The 23,075-nt window shown below is 41.6% G+C and overlaps 1 protein-coding gene and 1 long non-coding RNA gene across 5 annotated transcripts in view; one reads left to right on the plus strand and one right to left on the minus strand.

Moving 5' to 3' along the window:
- LOC138970885 (cytosolic carboxypeptidase 2-like) overlaps nt 1-23,075 on the minus strand; it is a 99,302-nt gene that overhangs the window by 57,615 nt on the left and 18,612 nt on the right. For all 4 annotated transcript variants that reach the window (XM_070343461.1, XM_070343460.1, XM_070343458.1 and 1 more), the window contains exons 3-12: nt 19,945-20,067; nt 12,315-12,382; nt 11,747-11,820; nt 11,477-11,559; nt 9,035-9,117; nt 8,610-8,743; nt 8,093-8,225; nt 6,840-6,961; nt 6,067-6,187; nt 5,434-5,571 (exon numbers count right to left, since the gene is read on the minus strand). In XM_070343461.1, coding sequence (XP_070199562.1) covers nt 5,434-5,571; nt 6,067-6,187; nt 6,840-6,961; nt 8,093-8,225; nt 8,610-8,743; nt 9,035-9,117; nt 11,477-11,559; nt 11,747-11,820; nt 12,315-12,382; nt 19,945-20,067 — 1,079 coding nt within the window. The remainder of the gene's footprint in view (nt 1-5,433; nt 5,572-6,066; nt 6,188-6,839; nt 6,962-8,092; nt 8,226-8,609; nt 8,744-9,034; nt 9,118-11,476; nt 11,560-11,746; nt 11,821-12,314; nt 12,383-19,944; nt 20,068-23,075) is intronic.
- LOC138970308 (uncharacterized) lies at nt 672-1,726 on the plus strand. Its single transcript, XR_011456882.1, has 2 exons — nt 672-966; nt 1,483-1,726. It is a non-coding gene; the product is annotated as an uncharacterized lncRNA (long non-coding RNA).

Below are 23,075 nucleotides of genomic sequence, written 5' to 3' on the forward strand. Positions count from 1 at the left end.
CTGGCCCATCTCTGGCATTCCAGTAATATTGTCGGCCAGTAAAATGCCTTAATTGGCCCACTGTTGGCACGCCATTGATGGCCCAGTGCTTGTTTGCCAGCATTGGGCCATAGGTGGCGATTTGCTGGCAATTATAGGTGGGTTTTTGCTGGCACGCCAGCAGTGGGCCAATGCTGGATTATTGCTGGCAAGAAGATCTGCGACAGCACAGCGGTATGACTTTCTCTCTTGGAGTGACGTAATGTACAAACAAATGTCGAAATATCTTGACGTCACTCGTGATGATGACGCATTGTCAACTAAATCCGGCCCGCGGTGGTTCTGCAGATGTCCGGTTATTTGTTTTGCATTCAACTTCAAGGAATTTCCAAAGCACCTTCTTCGATTTCAGTACGCGTCCGATCTCCTCCGGCTAGAAGCAAGCGTGGTGAGTTTCACAAACAGTTGTGTGAGCAGGTCGTCGCAACGGCGTTAGATCTAGTATCTTCTTGTTCTTTTCCTCCGTTGTCGGTCTTTTTTTCAACTTTCTTCTGCTGGACGTTTGAGTCAGTTCGCAAAATATAATAGACTTTAAGAAGTCGTGACACGCGCGCGTGTCGCGCGCGCGCGTGTGTGTGTGTGTGTGTGTGTGTGTGCGCCCGCGCTTGTGTGTGTGTGTGTGTGTGTGTGTGTGCGCCCGCGCGCGCGGTTGTGTGTGTGTGTGTGTGTGTGTGTGTGTGTGCCTTTTTCCTTTCTTTGTGTGATTGAGTTTGTTTTGTCTCTGTCAAAAGAAAAGCACCATAGGCATTACCATAAGCTTACTTGTAACCAAACAAATTGCATCTTGTGAATGTTGACATTGAGTATGTGTCTATTCACTCCAGGACAAAGTGTCTGACTGCCCAACTGGATAAGATGCAGCTCGCCTGGGTCTCAGTTCCTGAGAGAAACGCAAGAGAGCTGTCCGAGACAACGTAAGCTTCGCAGGTTAGATCAAAATACATATTCCTGTTGACCCCTTACTTCTGCTTGGCATTTTAGTCAGTTCAGAAAATATGATAGATTACAAGAAGTCGTCCTCTCTGTGAGAATGCCTCTGTGTGTGTATGTGTGTGTGTGTGTGTGTGTGTGTGTGTGTGTGTGTGTGTGTGTGTGTGTGTGTGTGTGTGTGTGTGTGTGTGTGTGTGTGCGCGCGCGCGTGTGTGTGTGTGCGCGTGTGTGTGTGAGCGCGCGCGCGTGCGTGCGTGCGTGTGCTGTTTGCTTGCATGCCTGCGTGTATGCTTGCGTTTGTTTGGTTGTTTGGTTGTGTGTGTGTGTGTGTGTGTGTGTGTGTGTGTGTGTGTGTGTGTGTGTGTGTGTGTGTGTGTGTGTGTGTGTGTGTGTGTGTGTGTGTGTGTGTGTGTGTGTGTGTGTGTGTGTGTGTGTGTGTGTGTGTGTGTGTGTGTGTGTGATATGGAATAATGAATTAAAACCAACAAAACTCGTTTGCTTTCATGTTTCAAGAGGTGAACGGCAGGAGGACTTGAGAGTTTCAATGGCTTACCGTAGGCTACGACGTCAGGACAAAGAAAAGAAGCGTTATCTCAACGTTGCGGATGCGAACAGAGAAATGACAGAATCAAGACAATCCTACGGAGGTTTACTGGGAAGTGAACAAGAAACATTCCTGCCTTTGGTCATCATGTCTCGAGTGTGAAATTTAGAACGCTGTACAAATAAAATAAAACAGTGAGCAACTGAAAACAAAGCGTACGTTTCTGTAATGTTTCGGTAATGAGTCGTTGCTGTTTGGAAGCTTTACATTTGTTTTGTTTTTAATATATATTACTGTATTGTTGTTGTGCCCGCTATAACTGCGTTGATGACGATATTCTGTCAAAACCACTGCCTTTACTTGCCAGATAAGTTACACGACAAATGTGATTAGCATTTCAATTGCATTTTACTGATGAATTTGATAATTACGCATATGCATATTGCTAATGTACAGCTTGAAAGCATTGCCCTTTGCTTTATTTGCGCACGTCTTGCTGCCAGCATGGGTTGAAAAGTCCATTGATGTGCTGTGTTTTTTTATTGTTATTACATTCACAGTAAAAAATGACAAAACAAAGCATATTTATAGACTTCTAACAACCATCTATGGGCTAACAAGACTGTGCAGATCGAGTACATGAATAGAGCCGTCATTCTATCCGAATCAGTGGTATTGGTATATTTCCTGCAACTTATTGGCATTTTGCTGGCAATGGTAAAGACAGAAATATGGCATTTTGCCGGGCCACAACTGGCCCGGTAATTTCAGCAGGTAAAGGGCCATTAACGGAAAATATATGGAAAAAAGTTTTTTTTATATGGAACTAAAAACCTGCAAAATGCTGGCAAAATGCTGGCGAAATGCTGGCAAAATGCTGGGTTTTTGATGGCAAGCCATCAATAAGCCATCAAATAAATGATGGGTTTTTGCTGGCAAAATTCTGGCAAAATTCTGGCAAAATGATGGCAAGCCATCAAAAAGCCATCAAATAAATGATGGGTTTTTGCTGGCAAAATTCTGGCAAAATGATGGCAAGCCATCAAAAAGCCATCAAATAAATGATGGGTTTTTGCTGGAAAATTGCTGGCAAATTGCTGGCAAAATGATGGCAAGCCATCAAAAAGCCAGCAAATAAATGATGGGTTTTTGCTGGCAAAGTGCTGGCTTGCCAGTGATGGCCCATCAATTTGCCAATGTGCATACGGGTAATATGCCAGCATTGGGCCATAAGTGGGCCTTTGATGGCAGTAGTTCTGGCAACTGGCATTGCCATCAAAACGCCAGCAATGGCCCAGTTCTGGCATGTTTATTGGGTGTGTGTGTGTGTGTGTGTGTGTGTGTGTGTGTGTGTGTGTATGAGAGAGAGAGAGAGTGAGGGAGAGGAAAGTTTTGTGCAATAACGCATCCTTTGAACACTTCCATGCCAAGTGACCAAAATATCGTTATTCTAGTAAAGGAATAGCTCCTGCAAAGGGTATACAGCAGTCCCTCTCATGAACGGACACCCTTGGGCCATAGCAAAAGTGTCCGTACATTGCAGGTGTCCGGTCACGGGAGGGGTGACCACACCACCCCCTCCACCATACACTCAGAGGGCCCCAAAGGGGGGGTATCATCACGATCACGGGAAGGGAAATTTTAGCTTTCACGATCACAGTTACCTTGATTTTTGTTTTCACGATCACGAACACCTTGACGAATAGAGGATCATAGAGTGATACAGCTGTGAAAAATGTACGTTGAAAATAAAATGCTTTGCAAAAATGCCCATCACGATCACGAAAAAAAATGACGATCACGATCACGAGACTTGATTTTTTTTGTCATCACGGATCACGGGCAAAGTCCCATCACGATCACAGAAATGGAAATTTCGTCAATCACGGTCACAGAAAGGTCAAAAATCGCCAATCACGATCACGATTTTAAACCCTTTGGGGCCCTCCACTCACACAGAGACACACAAACAACAGGATTGAGTCAATGCTAATCACTTCTTGTGGCTACTAAACAATAACAACAAACTCCTAATACTTCTTTAAACGTTCTGTAAAAATGATTTGTATGAAAAAAGTGTTGAAAAGAAGAGATACCGGCACGGTTGGCCTAGTGTTAAGGCGTCCGCCCCGTGATCGGGAGGTCGTGGGTTCGAACCCCGGCCGGGTCATACCTAAGACTTTAAAATTGGCAATCTAGTGGCTGCTCCGCCTGGCGTCTGGCATTATGGGGTTAGTGCTAGGACTGGTTGGTCCGGTGTCAGAATAATGTGACTGGGTGAGACATGAAGCCTGTGCTGCGACTTCTGTCTTGTGTGTGGCGCACGTTATATGTCAAAGCAGCACCGCCCTGATATGGCCCTTCGTGGTCGGCTGGGCGTTAAGCAAACAAACAAACAAACAAAAAGAAAAGAAGAGATCAAATAAATCCTCAAGGCAAGTGAACACACTCACCATGCACTGACATACGAAAGCAGCCACACAAACACAGCACAGAGGAGCGTGTGCAGATGCTTTGCAAGAATAAGCTTGAAAACCAGTTTGAATAAATAGCAGCAGATAGAGCTGCATGTCATAATCATGTAATTTATTTTCTTCTTGTCTGGCTTTATTGACTGCATGCCGATCATGTGGCATGGCAGTGACTTTTTTTTCACTCTTCAGTCGGAAATACACTGTACATAACACAGCTCCCACTCTCCCTCACTAATGCCTACCCCAAGCCGTGACAACTGATGCTTGGAAATTGTGTGGAAGAGTACACCTCTCTATTTCTCTTCAATGTTCTTCCTGCTGACATGTAGTGACACCAGACACCCCACAGAGTTTAGCCAGCTACCCCTCCACCCCTCCCCCCCCCCTCTCTCACTCCCTCCAGCCATGTACTGTTTGGGGCTGTGGCCAGAGAGGCCAGCTGCACTGTTCACTCAGAGCAAAGCCAGTTGACTGTGTCGTAACTTTTGACAAAGCAAGACAACTGAAGGGTTCACAGATTAGGCAACCGATTCACTGGTCAAGGCTGAGGGGAAACAAGAGTATCTTGTCAATGAAAGAGGTTACATACAGACACACGATGCTGAGAACTGTGGCCGGTTTTTCACTCTCTTTCGCTCAGGACCTTCATCGACTGTGGTTTCTGTTGATTACGTCCAACAGACAAGAATAAAGAGCACAGTGCAGTTTCATGTTGGCATCTTCGCATACATGTACTCCACTCCTGACCAAAACTACCCCCCCTTCTGATGGGTACACGTGAACTCAAGTTATCAGTGACTGTCATCACGCCATTGCGGCTGTGATCTTTGTACCAAGAGCCGGACTGCTCTGTTATCGATTTTGTTGTGAAAATTTGACGATGGTCTGTCCGTACATTGGAGGTATGACCTGCTGTTGGGACCGAAAATGAGTGTCCGCGTCCACGTTTTGCAGGTGTCCGTTTAAGGGGGGGGCAAATATAGAAGGAAAACACTCCGTGCCGAGCAAATGTGTCCGTACATGTCAGGTGTCCGCTCACGCCGGGGGCCGTACATTGCAGGGACTGCTGTAGTACCATCCCGAACTTTTGGGCAAAGTTGGGCCAAATTGGTGCATCGTATACAAGGTAGTTTACGGTATATGTCACTTCTGAAGAAGAATTATAATCATACAAAAACTTTAAACTTTTCTTTTAGCTTTGTAACTTTACACAACCTTTGTGTTTGAATCTTCTTTACTCTTTTCAGCATTGGTGTGAATAATATACTTCTTCTCCTGCGTTTGCGGGCTGCAACTCCCATGTACACTTGTGTTTTACATTAGGCTGTTTTTTCATCTGCCATTGTGTGGACACTTTAATAGACATCTAAAACATAAGGTTATTTGGACATACAAAGGAAGCTTGAGAAGTTACTCAAACCCCCAAACAGAACATTCTCAACTCACCTTCATGTCTTCGGGATTCTGCGCGGCAGATGTGATGGTGAGGACATACACCATGTTTCCTGCCAGAGTGCGACACAAAACTCGCTGCTTGCAGATACGTGACTTGATGGGGTCATTCTGTAACTCTAGCAAGTAGTCCTGTAAATGTAGAAAAATATTCCATGCTAGTCAACTGGAAATTAAAGATACCTCATACACAACTGATCACAGAGCAGTTGTATTAACTACACAAAGCATCTCTCCGATTGTCTCAACCACATCAAATCTGAGACACCTACAATAATATTAATACTGCTGATCTGCTAGTGACACTGCCCATCAACTGCACGCATCCTGAACTGAATAAATGGTGCAGCCGTTACCATAGACACCGACTTGTAGATATGACTTCTGATGAAGGGCCAGCAGCAAAGCATGCATCCACTCACACAGTACAATACTAACTACTTTTTCGTCAGAATAATTAATCAAAATCATATGATTCTTATAATCCAGAGTGTTAGGAGACTGGCTCCGCAAAACACTCACTCACTGTTGTCACATATTTTGTGTGCAGTGTAAGAATATCAAACATACTGTGGCAATGCCTAACAGGCCAGCACACAGGATGAAGTAGTCACAAGCACCACTGACCTGCAGATCAGAGTAGGTGTAGGGGTAGCAGTGGGCCAGGTACACAGTGTCATTGTCATGGGGGAACTGCATGGTCCACGTCAAGGAGTAGAAGGACCGATCCCCTTTACTTGTCTCGTACCTGTCACAAACAAACTTTATTAGGTTGATGAAAGCACTACCCATAAAGAGACACTTATAAAGATATTCAGTCAGCAACAGACATAATGAACAGCTATGCATCAGCACACTGGCAATCGTGTGCGTGTCCGTGTTGAATGCAGAAAAAGTAATTCCAACAATAATTACAGTACAATCACATGCAAACAAACACGCATGCACCCACACACACGTCAAAAACTAAATACAATGGAACAAATGCAGACAGAAATGGACCAGAATTGATGGGTTGTTTAAAGAAAATATTTGTTGAAGAGGTTGGTTTTAAGTTTGGATTTGAAAAATGACATGGAATGAAAACTGCATAGGTCTGGGGGCAATATAATATCTACTTTTATGCTGAAGAAGCCGGTGAAATTTTGGCAAAGGAGCCAAATCTAAGAATGAACAGTAAATAAAACAGAACAGTTTCCACTTTAGGCTGAATTATCCCAAAGTTTAAAATAAACTAGGAATTCCAAACAATGGCAAAGATTGCAAGTAAGTTGTTCATGACTAATTCCCTTTCACTGTTACTGTCTCTTCCGTCTATTTTTGAGCTTCCTACAATTGAGACACAAGAGTGACAGTCTGCTTTTCAGCCCACTCATCACAGAGTGTGTGTGGTTCAGTACTTGAGATTGTTGCGGTAGTACTTGATGTTCTGGGCGGCTCTGGTCCAGCCAACCTTGTTCTGCATGGCTTCTCTGTCACTGTACATGCATGGCCGCATCCCGAAATTGTACAGGCTGTCAGGCTGCCCACAGAAACACAAAGAAATGACTGCAGCACATAGCACCTCTGTACAGGCTGTCAGGCTGCCCACAGAAACACAAAGAAATGACTGCAGCACATAGCACCTCTGTACAGGCTGTCAGGCTGCCCACAGAAACACAAAGAAATGACTGCAGCACATAGCACCTCTGTACAGGCTGTCAGGCTGCCCACAGAAACACAAAGAAATGACTGCAGCACATAGCACCTCTGTACAGGCTGCCCACAGAAACACAAAGAAATGACTGCAGCACATAGCACCTCTGTTTTAAGACCTCCCCAAGATCTGACAAATTGGGCTTCACACAGGTGTCTCATAACGGCCATAAATTTACTGGCACAATGAAGAAACCTTCTGAGAAAATGAAGTCTTAAAAGTATAATTGAGGGTCTTAAAAAATAAGTTCCAGTGTGTACAAAGAGAACAATCATGTGAGTGAACTTTTAAAAGATTTTTTTCATCATCATTTCAACAATACTCCAGACACATTCACATACTTCAAATCAACAACAGTATCTATATATATATACGACTTGTGTCTGTGTGTGTGTGTGTGTGTCTGTGTGTTCGCGATGCACGCCCAAGGTTCTCCATGGATCTGTTTCAAATTTGGTGGCCATATTCAGGTACACCCCGGACATAACCTGGTCGATGAGATATTTCAACACATGCTCTCAGCGCGCAGCGCTGAACCGATTTTGGTTTTTCTCTGGATCCATTCCCAGTAACTTACTTCCTTATCTTCTCCAGTGTTTTCAGCGTTTATCTCCCTTCCTTCGTGTGGCGTCAATCCATATTCCCGTTTCTATTTTTAGAAGGTCACTGTCGACAACGCTCAATCCATATTCCCATTATACTATTTTTAGAAGGTCACTGTCCCGGCGAAGCCGGGTATTACTCTTCTCCAGTGTTTTGCGCGTTTATCTCCCTTCCTTCGTGCGGTGCGCCGGTTTACGCAGACAGGTATTTGGCTTGACTTCTTCCCGGCGAAGCGGGTATTCATCTAGTAAAATATACAAGGGCTTGTCATATTTTCACCACTGACAGATTTATGATTTTATCAAAATACTGACCACACTGCATGATAACACACTGTGAAGACACAGCACCTACCTTGAGGAGGTTGACGATTGTGAACCTGTACTGTGTGTTGGGTTTCATGTTGTTCACTCGGAAGTAGAACCATTGTGTGTGCTTGTTGGTGTACAGGTCATAACGAAGCCACAGTTCATAATCATAGTCACCACTGCAAACAAATAAAATCTTATTATACTCAAGTTCCCTTTCTCAAGCCTATGATCTATTGACAAAACAGATCAAAATGCCAGCTGACAATGAAGACTTGACCATCTCACAGAATCAATGCCCAGCAATCACATGCCTTTGCATCCTCACTGTTCATATAAAAACATAGTCCTTACTGTATCATTGGAATGATAAACTCTCTTAGTGTATCATTTTGTGAACAAAACAATATTAATCTTCTGATCGCACACACACACACACACACACACACACACACACACACACACACACTAACAATATCTTATTCACACGCTAGATTATTTCTGTACACCATTTATGCATGCATTCTCCTATAAACTGCACAAACACAAAATTTCCTACTGACACTTTGACAGCCTTGGCCAAGTTCCCGCTCTCAAAGCGCGATTCAAACAGCAGTGTGTTGTCATTGTCCGATTCAAGGTCTATACTGCATTTGCTGCAGCCATTCCGTGATCCACCGACACGTGATCGCATGAACTGAAAACAAGATATAATTGTCATTCCATTTGACTAAATACTGCCTGGGCTCCCTAATATTTGTATGCACATTGATGACCTTAACAATATTTATAAACACTTCTAATAGCCCACATGCATTCTCCCTACCCCGTCTCTCTAATTCCCTCTCTTTCTTTCTCTCTCATTCTCTCACACATGCATGCATGCACCCATGCACGCACACACACTAATGTGTGCATGCGTATACACACAGACAAACACACACACAGGCAGAACACACACACAGGCAGAACTATCTGAGTGACTTACAAAGCTGAACTTGGGGTCATACTCAAAGACGACTCTGCCCCCATTCTCCTCTCCACGACACATGGGTGTTTTCTCTGTCCCCGCTGAAGCGAAAAGGAACAAGAAATAAGCCAACAGTACGACATTAAACCAAAATGTTATAATACCTATTTCATGAAGTACTCATTCATTTTTCAAATATAATCTGAAAAATCATTATACATCCTCATGGCTTCTGTTATAAAACCTATTCAATTATATCAGAAGCCTATCATAATAGAAGCAGCAAAGTACTATTACCAGCAGTCAACACGCGATGATACATATGCCCTTTGACCTGTCCTTGGAAATATCCATTACTAAAAATAGAATACGGAATTTGGGAAAGCTGTTCAATGGCACTCATGCACTATATTCGATTTTCAATACATGACTCAAAATCTTTGGGATAAATCAAAATGAAAAAAATACAAGTATATAGAGTTAAGAAAACAAGAAAAAGTTGAAAACCGTTTGGAATGAAGCAAATGAATAAAATACAAGTATTGCGAGTTCAGAAAAAAACCCAAAAAAATTGCTCTCGAAGCGTATCGAACCCGGGACCACATAAGTAAGGACTAGCGCACCGTCAATCGGGCACTCTACCGACTGAGCTATTTGGTCGCACTGTAGTCGAGGGAGATTTTAACTTCAAATATTACACCCGAGTTCTCGAGCGTGGCGACGACTCAGTGACTCGAGTTTCCGAGTCTCTCCGTTCGTATTTGTGTACTGTTCTCCATATCTCATTGTTCGGGGCTAGTTCAGTAACTGACCCTACGCTCCTGGTCACTTCTTATAAGTTTGGAAAGCAATATCATGTAGCGATAATTTCAAGCGAGACCGACATTATTGATACGAAATGCATTGACCAATCGCTGAAAGGCGCATGAAAGGATATCCCAAAATCCTTAATTCTCGATGACATACTAAGGAGTTAGTTCGGGGGAACGACGATCTATGGACGGTTTATCATATAAAGGGAAGCAAGTGGTTAAAAACGGGCGTCGATAGAGCCAATGAACAATGTTATCAACTTGTAGTATTTCATCCACTTGTGATTATATCAAATCCGATATTCATTTTCACAATATAAATCAAACAGCCATAATATGATAAGAAACAAAAGAAAAATAATATCCTTGTGTTTTATCTTTGACCTTAATTGCAGTTTACACAGACAGAGAGGATACTTTTTGTTTTCTACTGTGAACACTGAGATGATTTCATGGAAACTGAACTTCAGACCACCAATGTCTTCTGAGTTACAGGGGAATTCAACTTTAATGTGTTTCTCTACATCACGAATTAGGCTGTATCGCATTGACATACTTGGACCAACAACAAAAAAGCCTGCCAAGCCCCACTTTTTTATTCCCAGACTGGCTAGGAAGATGAAAGGTTCAAACATCCTGACTTCAAATAAAATGTTTGGCCTGAAAAATGTCTACATGTCAAAACTGTCAAACGGTCGACCAGCCAGTCAAAACAATGCATCAAATAAAAAACAAAAACAAAAAAACTGCCAAAACAGATTGGCCGGTTAACAAAAAAAGACACCTGCCTCAAAGTCAATTCTGACACGGTTCTGTGGCCATGGCATGTGCCATATTCAAGGTCAATAATGTGACCAGTCAGAATGGCCAGTCAGGCATGCAAATTATCACTTCAGACAGGCTAATTGACGTTCTGGCAGATCGGGTGGCCACTTAAGGTTTGGAGGCGCCAACTGTGACAAGTGTATACTTGCGCTTCACCTTACGGCGTTTTGGTGTGGTGTCAGAAATGCAAACAAAAAAGAAAAAAACGTCACATCTTGCATCATTGTTCATGTTGACAACATTGTTGCAAATAGAAACCTCACATCTGTACACTTTGGAGTCACACATGCACGCATGCGCCAACCCCCCCCCCCCCCCCCCCCCCCACACACACACACGACATTTGGACTTTTCATCCAGGTCCAACTCCCTTTTTATCCTCTAAGTCAGGAACAACAGGTGTGGGAAGGTTGGGGGAGGGGTTTCTTTTCAGAGGGGGGAGTGGGGTGGAGTAGTGTGAACTTTGAGGCCAAGTCCAAGAGTGTAATTTTTTTGTTCAGGGGCTAAATCCCAAAATGTGTATATCTCGGTCTGATTCTTTGGACCCCAAAGACTGCGATATAGTGGAAGTCTACTGTATTACTATTACCATATCATACATCTGCTAACAATTCTTTTTGATACCAATATTTGCCCTGCATCTTTGTTTTTCTGATTGTTTACTTTTACCTAACTTTGTCTTTCTTTGTGGTGGTAGTGGGGCAGATGGCAGGGGGGAGGGTGCTTGTTCATCTGTTTGTTTGTTTGTTTGTTTGCTTAACGCCCAGCCGAGTTCATCTGTTAGTTGCTTTCTAAAAGAAACAAGACAAAGAAATGAACTGACTCATTTTGTAGAAAGGCTCAGGCTCTGTTGGGACGTAGTACTGGTGCAGCACTCTGCCTCGCTCAACCTGGATCTCTGACGGCCTGAAACAGTGACATCTTCACTTCAATACTGCCACCACATCTAGACAGACACACTGATGCAACATAATGAAACTATCAGCTACATCAAAATTTTTATTCTTTTCCATTTTCTTCTTCTGTGTATGCCATCAAGCATAGACATGAATCTCGTCATTTTCTCAGGTAAAAAAAAAAAGCAGGAACATACCATCTTGCTGCCTGCTGTGGTCCAAGTTCTTTGGCCAGTGCGTACAAGTTGCGTGGCTCTCGCAGCCTGGGAACCTGCCAAGGAGAATGCAGAAGATGTTTATACAGGGGTTACCCTTTGATGTGAGGCCTCTTTGAGGAGATGACACCTCCCAAATAAAGGACATTTCATGTAGTCCTTTATTTATTTTGAACAAAATATACATGTCATGACAAGCCACCTGCAATATGGGGACACTTTTGACAGGTACCAAGTGTGACAGGATGACGCAGTAGTCTCCCTTTCACAGCAGCTTTTCTGCAAAGACTTGAGCCTTGAGCATTTATAGCAGTACTACGTTATTTCTACATCGCCGGTACATCCCTCCTTCCATAGTATGGACAACCTGTTAAACAAAATTTACCAAAAGGACATAATCAAGCATACAAAAGGCTTAGCTTATTGTAGTACATCTCCATAGAAATGTATAACCACTTTCAGATGTTATGGCACAACAATGAAGAAAGAAAGGAAGACAAAGTGAACAAGTGAAACAAACAACAAACAAAGTGATGTACCAACTATTTACCATTCTTCCAGATTCACAGCTGTAGACAAGCTGAGTTGTGCGCATGAGGTCATCCTGAAGTCTGTTGTCTGAAAACAATAACACATATAATGTATAAATCAGCTGCATAGCTTGTGGGGTAGGGGGTCAGGAGGGAGCATCTAAAGCCCATTGTATCTGTCACTCCCTGAGGAACTGTGGCTTGTGCAATGAGCCTGTATCATCTGTGACAGTTTCCAATGTCACCATGGCTGCAATAGCCTAGCTCTGTTGACACCCAAAGCCAAATGCATTGCCATAAATTGGACTATGGTGTTGGTTAGTGTCCCACAATATTCTTATCATTCAATATCGCTCTCCAGCAAAAGCAAGTACAGTGTACACTGTGTTTCTTTTGCCGCCAATTTTTAATTAATGAAACAATCATAAAACAAAGATAATCAGCAGAAGTCTCTTGTACATTTTGCTTTGTTTTTGATTTAGACCAGCTGTTTGGTAATTGTTTGAAAAATGATCTGGCACACGTTAGAACATGGAAGGAGTCGGAATCCAAAGTTAGTTCTTACCACAAAAAGATTCAAAGAACAGAAACTCTGCAATTAACCCTCCCAGCAAGCAAAGTCTTGATAAACATTTTGAATCCATCAATAAAATGACAAACTGTGCATTTGACCTTTTCAGCAACTGGAAATATCACATAATATCACATAATATTACCAGGACAGCATCCAAGACAAAATGGACACAGTTGAAAACATAGAGACAGACAGGCAGACAGACAAGACAGACAGACATCAGTGAAAACGGTTATACATGTGCATGTACACCCAGCATCTAAGCCTGATATGGGAAGAAGTCATATTCATCACGAAATAAAATTAAAGTCACATTAACAAATCAGTCCGGCAAACCTTAGATTCCTCTTTTAGCTTTTTTTGGTGTTTTTTGATCGGTCGTTTTTGGTTGACAGCAACCATCTACTTTTCTTATGTGCTAATTATATTTCATTTTGTTTAATCTATTATCCCAATGCTGGGAAATTCCGTTCGCTTCCTCCCAGTGGAAAGCTAGCAGCAACAAGAGTCACACTACCCAGGTGTGTGCATGCTTTAGGTGTAATCAGCCACCTGCACTTTTGGCAGAATAATGACTTGAAGGTCATAATACATGCCACTGTGGTGACACGGGGGTGGCACATGGATACCGTCTCTGGGTCTCCACATAAAGTAGATCTGTGTCCGTCCCTGCCGGGATTGGAACCTGTGACCTTAGGATCACAAGTCCAGTGCTCTACCAACTGAGCTACCCGGCCCAAACAACAGTGGAACCCCCCTTTAAGACCCCCTAATTTAAGATTCCCTCCCTTTTCAGACCCTGTTTTCTCATATTTTTTGTTCATAATCATAACTTCTGTAAATTTATCCCCATTTTAAGACTCCCTCCTTAAAAAGACCCAATTTTCTCAGATTATTGGAGGTATCAAAAGGGGGGGGTTCCATTGGATAGAGGGAGTATGTGAAGTATTCTCGGATATAAACACACACAAGTTGACAATGGACTCATGGGTATTTTAGTTTTGTAAAATTGTGTATATTCTACATTTTTAATGAATGATTAAATGCATACTCAGGTGTACAAAACACTGATTAAGAAAATGGAACACACATACACATGTAAATCATGTTCTGAAAGATGCCTTAATCATTTCAGAATGTATCATTTGAGATTCATGTTGAGTGACCTTTGTGCATTGTATACATAAAAGTATTCTATACTGTGCACTCTACGTTCTACTAAAGTATAAATATGTATGTATGTAAATTGTTTTCTAACTAATTTTTGCCAGTAAATGTGCATATCAAATTAAATTAAGTGCAGTCATGATGAAAAGATATCTTTGCAAATGTAACTTGCAGTCAGATTACAGAATGGCTGAAATTATATCATGAAGCCACAAAATGTTGGCGCAAAGCTGGCAGGCGTTAATTGTCAATACAAATCTGACAATGTGAACAGAAGCATAACTGCCCTTCTGTGCCCAAAAGGCAATTTGATGTCAAGAAAGGAAATTTAATGATGACAGTAGGGTGCAAATGTCTGTTTCAGTCTGTCTTTGGTGTTGTCAATGCATGTGCAATTGCTCATTTGGAGAAGCAGGTAAATAGTAATCATGTGCACAACAAATGAAATCTGGGTTCAGTCATAGAATTGCCTAATTTCAGAAGTTATTTCGGAGTGCTGCAACATAACAGACTTTACACTACATGGTCATTTGCAGTTTTATTAGACCTTAGAAATCTTGATACATGTAAATCTCCCCAAAATTAGTTCTGCTCATCTTTATGTTTGTAAGATCTGATTAGTATTCTACCACATAACAATCAAAAAGAAACCATTAACACATCAACTGCATCAAAAACTCAGAGAATCTCATCAATTACATGCAGTTTCAAATTAGACTGACTCCCCTATAAGGGGAACAACATAGACATAACCTTAAATGCTACAAGGAAGAAGTTCTTTTCTTCTTATTTCTAAGAGATTGTTCAATAGTCAACACAGAACCAAGAGATTAATAAGATATCTCTTACATAATGTATGCATGAATTTTGCTATAATAAAGTTATTTTTCTAATTTTCAGTAATCGTCTCTAACAGTTTCACTTCTGTGTTCAACAGTTAGGAGAGAGGCAACAACAACAAAAGTGATACCTTTGACTTGTTATCAAACTTAACAAGCAAATTGGCCTTAAATGTGAGACATATTGATTTACGGAAAAGCGCCTTTTCCGGTAAGCCTCTTGCTCTGCAGATACTGACAGCAACAGCTATGAGAAAGATCGCAACAAACTCACCATCAGGTGATACTGGATGATTTTCACTGTTGCTTCCTTCTGGAATTCATTTTATTAAAGAAGTAAAATGGAACCCATGTAAACATAAAAAACATTGTAAATCTTCTTTCTCTTTGTTAGATCTATATCTCAATCAAGAGTATCTTTTGGAAAAATACTCAGTGTCTTGTGACACCGTTTTGGTAGTGTTGTAATTTTCATTCAATCAACCGGGGAAACACATAATGGACAAGAAACATGAGAAGCAAAGAGCTGTTTCCATACCTGAGACTTTAAATTGTCCGCCACCGCGAAGGTCATGCACGCTGATGTGCGTGTGCGCATATAAAAGCAATCCAATTGGTTTTTCCACGGGCGGGGGGTACCCCTTCCTCCTCTCGTTCCTTCCCCTACACTCAGCTTCGCTGGCTGAGGAGGAGGAAAACTTTTGCAAGATGTAGCTTTCATCTGACAGTTCTGAGTCTGTATCGCTGCTGTCCTGCTCTGCAGTGTCTGTCAGAGTTGCAGATGACTGCTTGGCTGCCATGCTACTCTTGGAAGAGGCGATGTCTGAAGAACGTTCCCTGCTTGACTCATTTTGACTCCCCTGATCATCACCAGTTTCATTCTCGCTTTTCTTTCCATGTAATTTCTCAGTCGGTGATGAGCCTGTTTTGCTAGCTTCCTTGCCTCTCTTTGAATTTGGGGTATGTTTTTTGTGTTCTTTTGAAGCCTCAGAAGAACTATCCCACAGAGTTACCTCACTCTTTTCACAATTGTTTGCAAGACCAACGCAGATGTTCTTTCCTTTTTCTGCCACACTGTACCCCTTCCTGTCTTTTCCCTTGCCTGTGACAACTGATCTGGCGGATCTCACACTTCCACTAGTGCATTCACTGGTTCTAGAAATGCTCCTTTGTTTTTCACTGCTTTCACTGCTTCCAGAATGTTTTTTTGGTGCGATTCTGCTTTCATCGACTCTAGAACTAATCTGTCCTTTGTCAATTCTAGGACTGCTTCCAATAAGACTCTTTTGTTCTGCCTTGCTTTCACTAGTTGTAGAGTCACTCCTTTGTTTTGCCTTGCTTTCACTAGTTGTAGAGTCACTCCTTTGCTTTCCACTGGTTCTAGAACTCTTCCTTTGCATAAAGCTGCTTTGACTGGCTCTTGTGTTCCTTCTTTGTAATTTATTTCTTCTGCATGTCTTGGATGTCCTGGATTTGTCGCTGTCGCTTTCACTGCCATCTTCGTCTTCCTCCTCCTCTTGATCCTCACTCTCAGAACGGCGGTCTTGCTTGTTACTAGTTTTCTTTGTCCCGAAGTTCTTTTCTTTCTTGGTAAAGCGGACTGTTTTACTGAGAGCCGCTTCATCCTCGGTATCATCCTCATCCTCAACATTATCTTCATCATTACCATCACCTTCATCAACATTATCTTCATCATTACCATCACTTTCATCAACATTATCTCCATCGTTAGCATCATCTTCATCACCACCACTTCCTTTATCAACATTATCTTCATCATTACCACTTCCTTCATCATTGCTGTCAGATTCTGTATGTTTTCCCCCTTTTGTTTTGGTCTTGTGGGTCACTGTGTGTTTTGAAGTGCCTCTGTCAGAACCATCACCACTGTTATCATCAACCTCATCGTCTTCTTCGTGGTCATCTTCACTTTGTTCAGAGTCATCCCCACTTGCATGTTTAGACAGAGACTGTTTTAATGATGACTGCTTCACTCTTCTGTGGTGTTTTGCATCCGATTCTCTGTCTGAGTTGCTGTCAGAATCAGGCCTTCCATTTTCAGAGCCAGATTCGGCCTCTTCTTCTCTCAAACCAGAGGTCGAGAACTCTTCTCCTGAGCCAGATCTTACATCGTCTGCCTCATCTTCACCTGAGCCAGACCTAACGCCGGTCCCACTATCTTCATACTCCTCAGATTCAAAAGCTGTCTCTCTACCAGCTGAATCATATTCCTCCTCCCCAGAGCCAGAGCCAGAGGGATCTTCCTCTCCTGAGCCAGACCCATCAGGCTCTGAAGCAGACTCAGGCTGGCTGCCTTCCTCAGAGCTCATTTTCCAACTTGGAAGCTCCTCGCTGTTTAAATCTGGGAGTTAACATTTGCTGGGTAAAAGATTCTGGAGTCACCATTACAAAAACATCCTGAACTGAAGACAGCATTGATTGATAAGAAAACAGCTTTTGAGAACACAGACGCTTCAAATGTCACAGGAAGTATATATAAATTTACTTAGGATTGGTCCAGGCCCCTACAGCCTCACTGAACAGTAACGTTTAAATGGAAGTCTACTATGGAAACGTATGCCGTGTAAGAAATGAATGACACACAGGTAAACTGCAGGAGATAAGTCGATTCCAAAGAGAAGCCTCAGGCAGTGCACGGCAAGGTGTGGACACAATCCTTCTCTGACTACACCTGACTCAACAGCGTGGCAACTGGCTGCTGATATCAGCGCTACAGCCACTTAAGACCAAGGTGCAATCAGTGAATATTTGATGATTTCTCATGCTCCATTGATGAGCCATAGAAGGGTGCTTCGTGGTCCTTAATTAATCCGTGAGACTCCACTTTATGTGGCTGGCTGATTGATTTTCACTCTTCTGTGAACGCTTCTGTTTTGGGTTCAATGAATTAATGAAGCAACAACATGCCAGTGATAAAATCTAGAAACACAGATATTCCAGTACACTCTTTTTTTTCGTTTGCTTGGTTCTCTTCTTCACGAACTTTCTAAAAATGAACTAATAATTCTAATATTCTTGAATTAATAGGTAAATCTCACAGTAAAGTAAACAACTCATCTGGACACAAACACTGTTCTCCCTGTCCACAGAATGCACACAGGTATACAACCACATGCCGGTCAACAGGGCCATGACTACCCAGGTACAAACGCCATCAACAGAACTGTGGTGGAATGGGGCCCATTAGCTACCCTGGAAACGTCTCCACAGAGAGGTGAGGAGAGTACCAAGACATCAATAAGCTGACGCTAAGGCAGCAGTCACACCACACTGCTCATACAAAGTGCTGCCGTTCACCCTCAGAAATCAATCCTCGCACAATTAGTTGTCATCAATCACACTCTGCACACACTCCTTTGTGCACACGGCAATATCATAATCCTAGATTAACCGATAGGCTTTCATGTGTCAATATCACCCTTCCCTCCCAAAACAACAAGAAAACTGAATAATAAAAATGGTACATGTATTAGAAAACACACCTAGTCAATATACTCTTTGCTGTATGTTAGAAAACACACCTAGTCAATATACTCTTTGCTGTATGTTAGAAAACACACCTAGTCAATATACTCTTTGCTGTATGTTAGAAAACACACCTAGTCAATATACTCTTTGCTGTATGTTAGAAAACACACCTAGTCAATATACTCTTTGCTGTATGTTAGAAAACACACCTAGTCAATATACTCTTTGCTGTATGTTAGAAAACACACCTAGTCAATATACTCTTTGCTGTATGTTAGAAAACACACCTAGTCAATATACTCTTTGCTGTATGTTAGAAAACACACCTAGTCAATATACTCTTTGCTGTATGTTAGAAAACACACCTAGTCAATATACTCTTTGCTGTATGTTAGAAAACACACCTAGTCAATATACTCTTTGCTGTATGTTAGAAAACACACCTAGTCAATATACTCTTTGCTGTATGTTAGAAAACTCACCTAGTCAATATACTCTTTGCTGTATGTTAGAAAAAAGTTTGCTACACACAGATGAGGTACAAAGGTGGAGGTGGTACAATTGTACAACGTTATACTGAGCTACGCCATGCAAAGTAAAAGCTGCTTGTGGTGAAAATTATGCTAGCTCTTGATGTGTTCATAAACAAATCTCCCTTTAAAAGCTTGATCTGTTCAAGAAAGATTGATGCGTGACTGGTGATTAAACACCTGTTCAATCACAATCCATGCTAGACTGCAACGCAACTGATAATGATCGAGATTTAACACCAGTCAGGGTAAAAAAAAAAAAAAATCAAATCAAATCAACATCCTATATATATTTACAGGACACAGCACTTTTTCAGATAAAACAGCTCAAAGATAATGTAATAAATGTTGTGTGGTGAGTAATACAGGTGGGATGGGACACTAGAACAATTATTCCATATAGATTGACATTCTTGACTTTTTCCTTTCAGAGGTTAAGAGACACTTCATTGGCTGTTGAGTCACACAAATCTATCAGCAGTGACATTTTGACAAAATAGCATTCTGAGTTCTCTTACACAGTTTCAGTTTTTGTTAAAGTAACCTCATCTGAGTTTCATTTGATATCACAGCCCAAATCTTATGTGGATAAAAATGAATCAAGTAACATTCTTCCACAAAATCTTGCTTGAATCATTTTTAAAGGCAACATAAAGTCATAAAAACTTCTTGCAGAGAAGGCTAGTTTAATGGAGCGATAGCCACCACAACGAGTAAGTAGCTTGAAACATGCATGCCATGCAGATTCAGGACAGTACCATTCCAGTTCAAACAAGGTAAAATGTTAAAAACACCGTCTGACATCATGATTCTTTTTATTCTTTTTCTACCCCTCTGCCTCTTTACTAGAGTTCTGTTGTGGTATCCACCACAACCTACACAACAGTGTCCTAATATTCTGTCTGCTATGGAGCCAAGCCTGTTAAAATTCTTAACTTCCAGACTTAACATCGCATTTTGCTTCTTATTATGACCAGGCAGCACTGCAGTCAAACAAATAACAGAAACAGCTCCAAACTCAGGAATCACACTTTTAACAAATGTCACTTACCAGTTTTGTCATCATCAGAGTCGGAGTCAGAATCTGATGAGCTGCTGCTGCCATCTGGAAAGGCATAGTTTTTCTCCCATTCATTGTATTGCTGGAATCCGTTTCTGTAGTTCTGATTGCGTCCTATGACCAAACAGATGAAAATATAACACAACCGGGAAGTTCACACCAACAAAACAACCACTCTGTCTTACACTTACAGTTGAACACTTACAGAAATTGACAGAGAACTGAGGAAAGTAAAATCATATTAATGGCACCTCCAAGTTTTTTTTAATTGTTTCTTTACTGACAGAGTCAGGCTTCTTCCACAGAGTACATCTTTCTTTATTTGGTGTTTAACGTCGTTTTCAACCGTTCAAGGTTATATCGCGACGGGGAAAGGGGGGAGATGGGATAGAGCCACTTGTTAATTGTTTCTTGTTCACAAAAGCACTAATCAAACAAGAAGAGCAAACGCTCGATCGAGTCACTTTCGCAGTTCTGAATATTATATGAGGCATCAGATGGACAGGAAGAAATTGCTATTCACAACACAATACAGATGTAAATAATTTGATGTAAAGAATAATCCTATAAAGTTTGAATCAAATCCGATGAATAGTTTCAGAGATATGATATTTCAATTTTTTTCCTTCAAGACATACCTGTGACCTTGAAAAAGGTCAAAGGTCACCAAAGCAGACGTCAAAGTGTAGAGGTCACTGGGAGTCACGTTCACATAAAATTTGAGCCCGGTCACTTTTATAGTTTCCGAGAAAAGCCCAACGTTAAGTTGTGTGTTGCCGAACAGAAAAGGCTAGTTATCTCCCTTGTTTTTCTGATAACGTTCGTAAAAGGCTACAGATGTAAATACTTTGATGTAAAGAATAATCCTACAAAGTTTCAATCACATCCGATGAACTTTGTCAAAGATATAAAATGTCTAATTTTTCCTTTGACGCTGACCTGTGACCTTGAAAAAGGTCAAAGGTCAACGAAACCATCGTTAAAGTGTAGAGGTCATTGGAGGTCACGACTAAACAAAATATGAGCCGGATCGCTTTGATAGTTTCCGAGAAAAGTCCAACGTTAAGGTGGTGTCTACGGACGGCCGGCCGGCCGGCCGGCTGGCCGGACGGACGGCCGGCCGGCCGGACAGACTAACACTGACCGATTACATAGAGTCACTTTTTCTCAAGTGACTCAAAAATTGCTCCAGGGGCTTGCAACGTAGTACAATATATGACCTTACTGGGAGAATGCAAGTTTCCAGTACAAAGGACTTAACATTTCTTACATACTACTTGACTAAAATCTTTACAAACATTGACTATATTCTATACAAGAAACACTTAACAAGGGTAAAAGGAGAAACAGAATCCGTTAGTCGCCTCTTACGACATGCTGGGGAGCATCGGGTAAATTCTTCCCCCTAACCTGCGGGGGGTCCACAGTGTACAACAGCGTTACAAAGTCCATGTAATTTGTAAAGTTACCAGTAAATTAATCATAAGCATTATCTCATGCACTTACACGGTAATGCTGGTAATGTTCACATCAAAAAATTCTGATTCTTTGCTGATAAAATTACATCAATAAACTTCAACAACAATCTTTAACAACATGACAGTATTTTACTAATCTGCATCACTAACTCACCAGCTGCTGTAGTGACAGGCATACGAAAGGAAAGGTCGATGTCATAAGGGTTTTCTGAGAAATGGTGCATGGAAGTGCTGAGTATTTGTTCCTTCCTGTCATACATTTTAAACAATTCCTCTCCCGAATCTTCATCCTGTCTTTGCCAAGACATTGTTCAATTTACAGATCCACCAGTGTGGTGGCTGGTTCCAAAACCAAGGTAAATACTAATCGTATCTCTTTATTCTCAGGAAACCCTGATTTGGTGGAGCCAGCACGAGACAAGTTTTAGCAGTCCACCACTGTGCTGCCTGCACCCACAAAGTTGTGCACCAGTATTTTCTGTCACTCTCAAAGATGTAATCCTCTAAGCTAGATCCGTTTGCAGGATATTTAAATCTTGTGAGGTCAAATACCTCCAAGTCAGTTTAAAGCAAAGAAAAAATATACACTGTCCAGCTGCTCGGTTCTGGTTTATACTTCTTTAACTCCACTTCAGAAATTAGGTGTTAATCACTGTAAAGATTAACAAAGCACAGTCCCATTGCTCAGTTTCAATTCAAATGTCTTCCTTTCAATTAACTCCAGTGAAAGACAAACCATGCACCAAACACTGTCAAGGATTAAAAACACAGTCTCTGTAAGTGAAATCCAGTATGAGTACCACAAAGCACGAACAACCAAGACTCCTCAAAGAACAGTTGTCAGACTTGAAGCCCAAGCTGCCACTAATAAGGAAACAAGTGTGGAATGTGGGTGCAGTAGCTTGCACTACATGGCAACTTGACTCTTACTATCCATGTGGTACACAGACATAACCCTAAATCAAGGTTGTAGAGGAGTGTAATATACTTGCTGCAAAGGGACAGGTCTAATATAGGGCTTTACCATACTGCAGGATTATATTCTCTGTCAGATCAACACACATACAGGCAGGCAGTAGGCTGAGTACCTGGGTCTGGGAAGGACTATTCCATGCCTCACCTGTCAATGCATGTAATGGGATTACTGTACAGTAGACTTGTTCCGCTTCTATACCCTTTGTTGTTGGTTATATACAGGTCAACTTTGGGTTTCATGGTTGGCTCGTTTCAATTAGAAAATGGTAAAACCATGTTAATGTTACACACTTATCTTTTACCAGGATATTGATAGCAGACCTGGGAACCCCTGTTTTGCACTTGGAGTATTCTCAAACAAACTTGGTGTATTTTCAGAAAAATGAGCGTACTCCAGACAGCATTTGAACATCCATGATTCAAACAATTTAACATGCTTCATACACGTCCGTCGCACCGTTAATTAAGTTTACCAAGACATTCAAAACAAATCCTTCTCTCAATGTTTACTGACAAAAAAACTGTAATCACGTGTCAAAATACTGGATCGGCTTACGGAAGCGTTTGTGAAGAAAAGTAGTCTAGGAATATTAACTCGTCGTACTTTTTCCCCACTGAGCGTACTTTAATTTAGTCTGATCGTATTCTGGACAATCATGCGTACAAAAT

Source organism: Littorina saxatilis, linkage group LG7 (genome assembly GCF_037325665.1).
Source record: "Littorina saxatilis isolate snail1 linkage group LG7, US_GU_Lsax_2.0, whole genome shotgun sequence".
NCBI lineage: Eukaryota > Metazoa > Mollusca > Gastropoda > Littorinimorpha > Littorinidae > Littorina > Littorina saxatilis.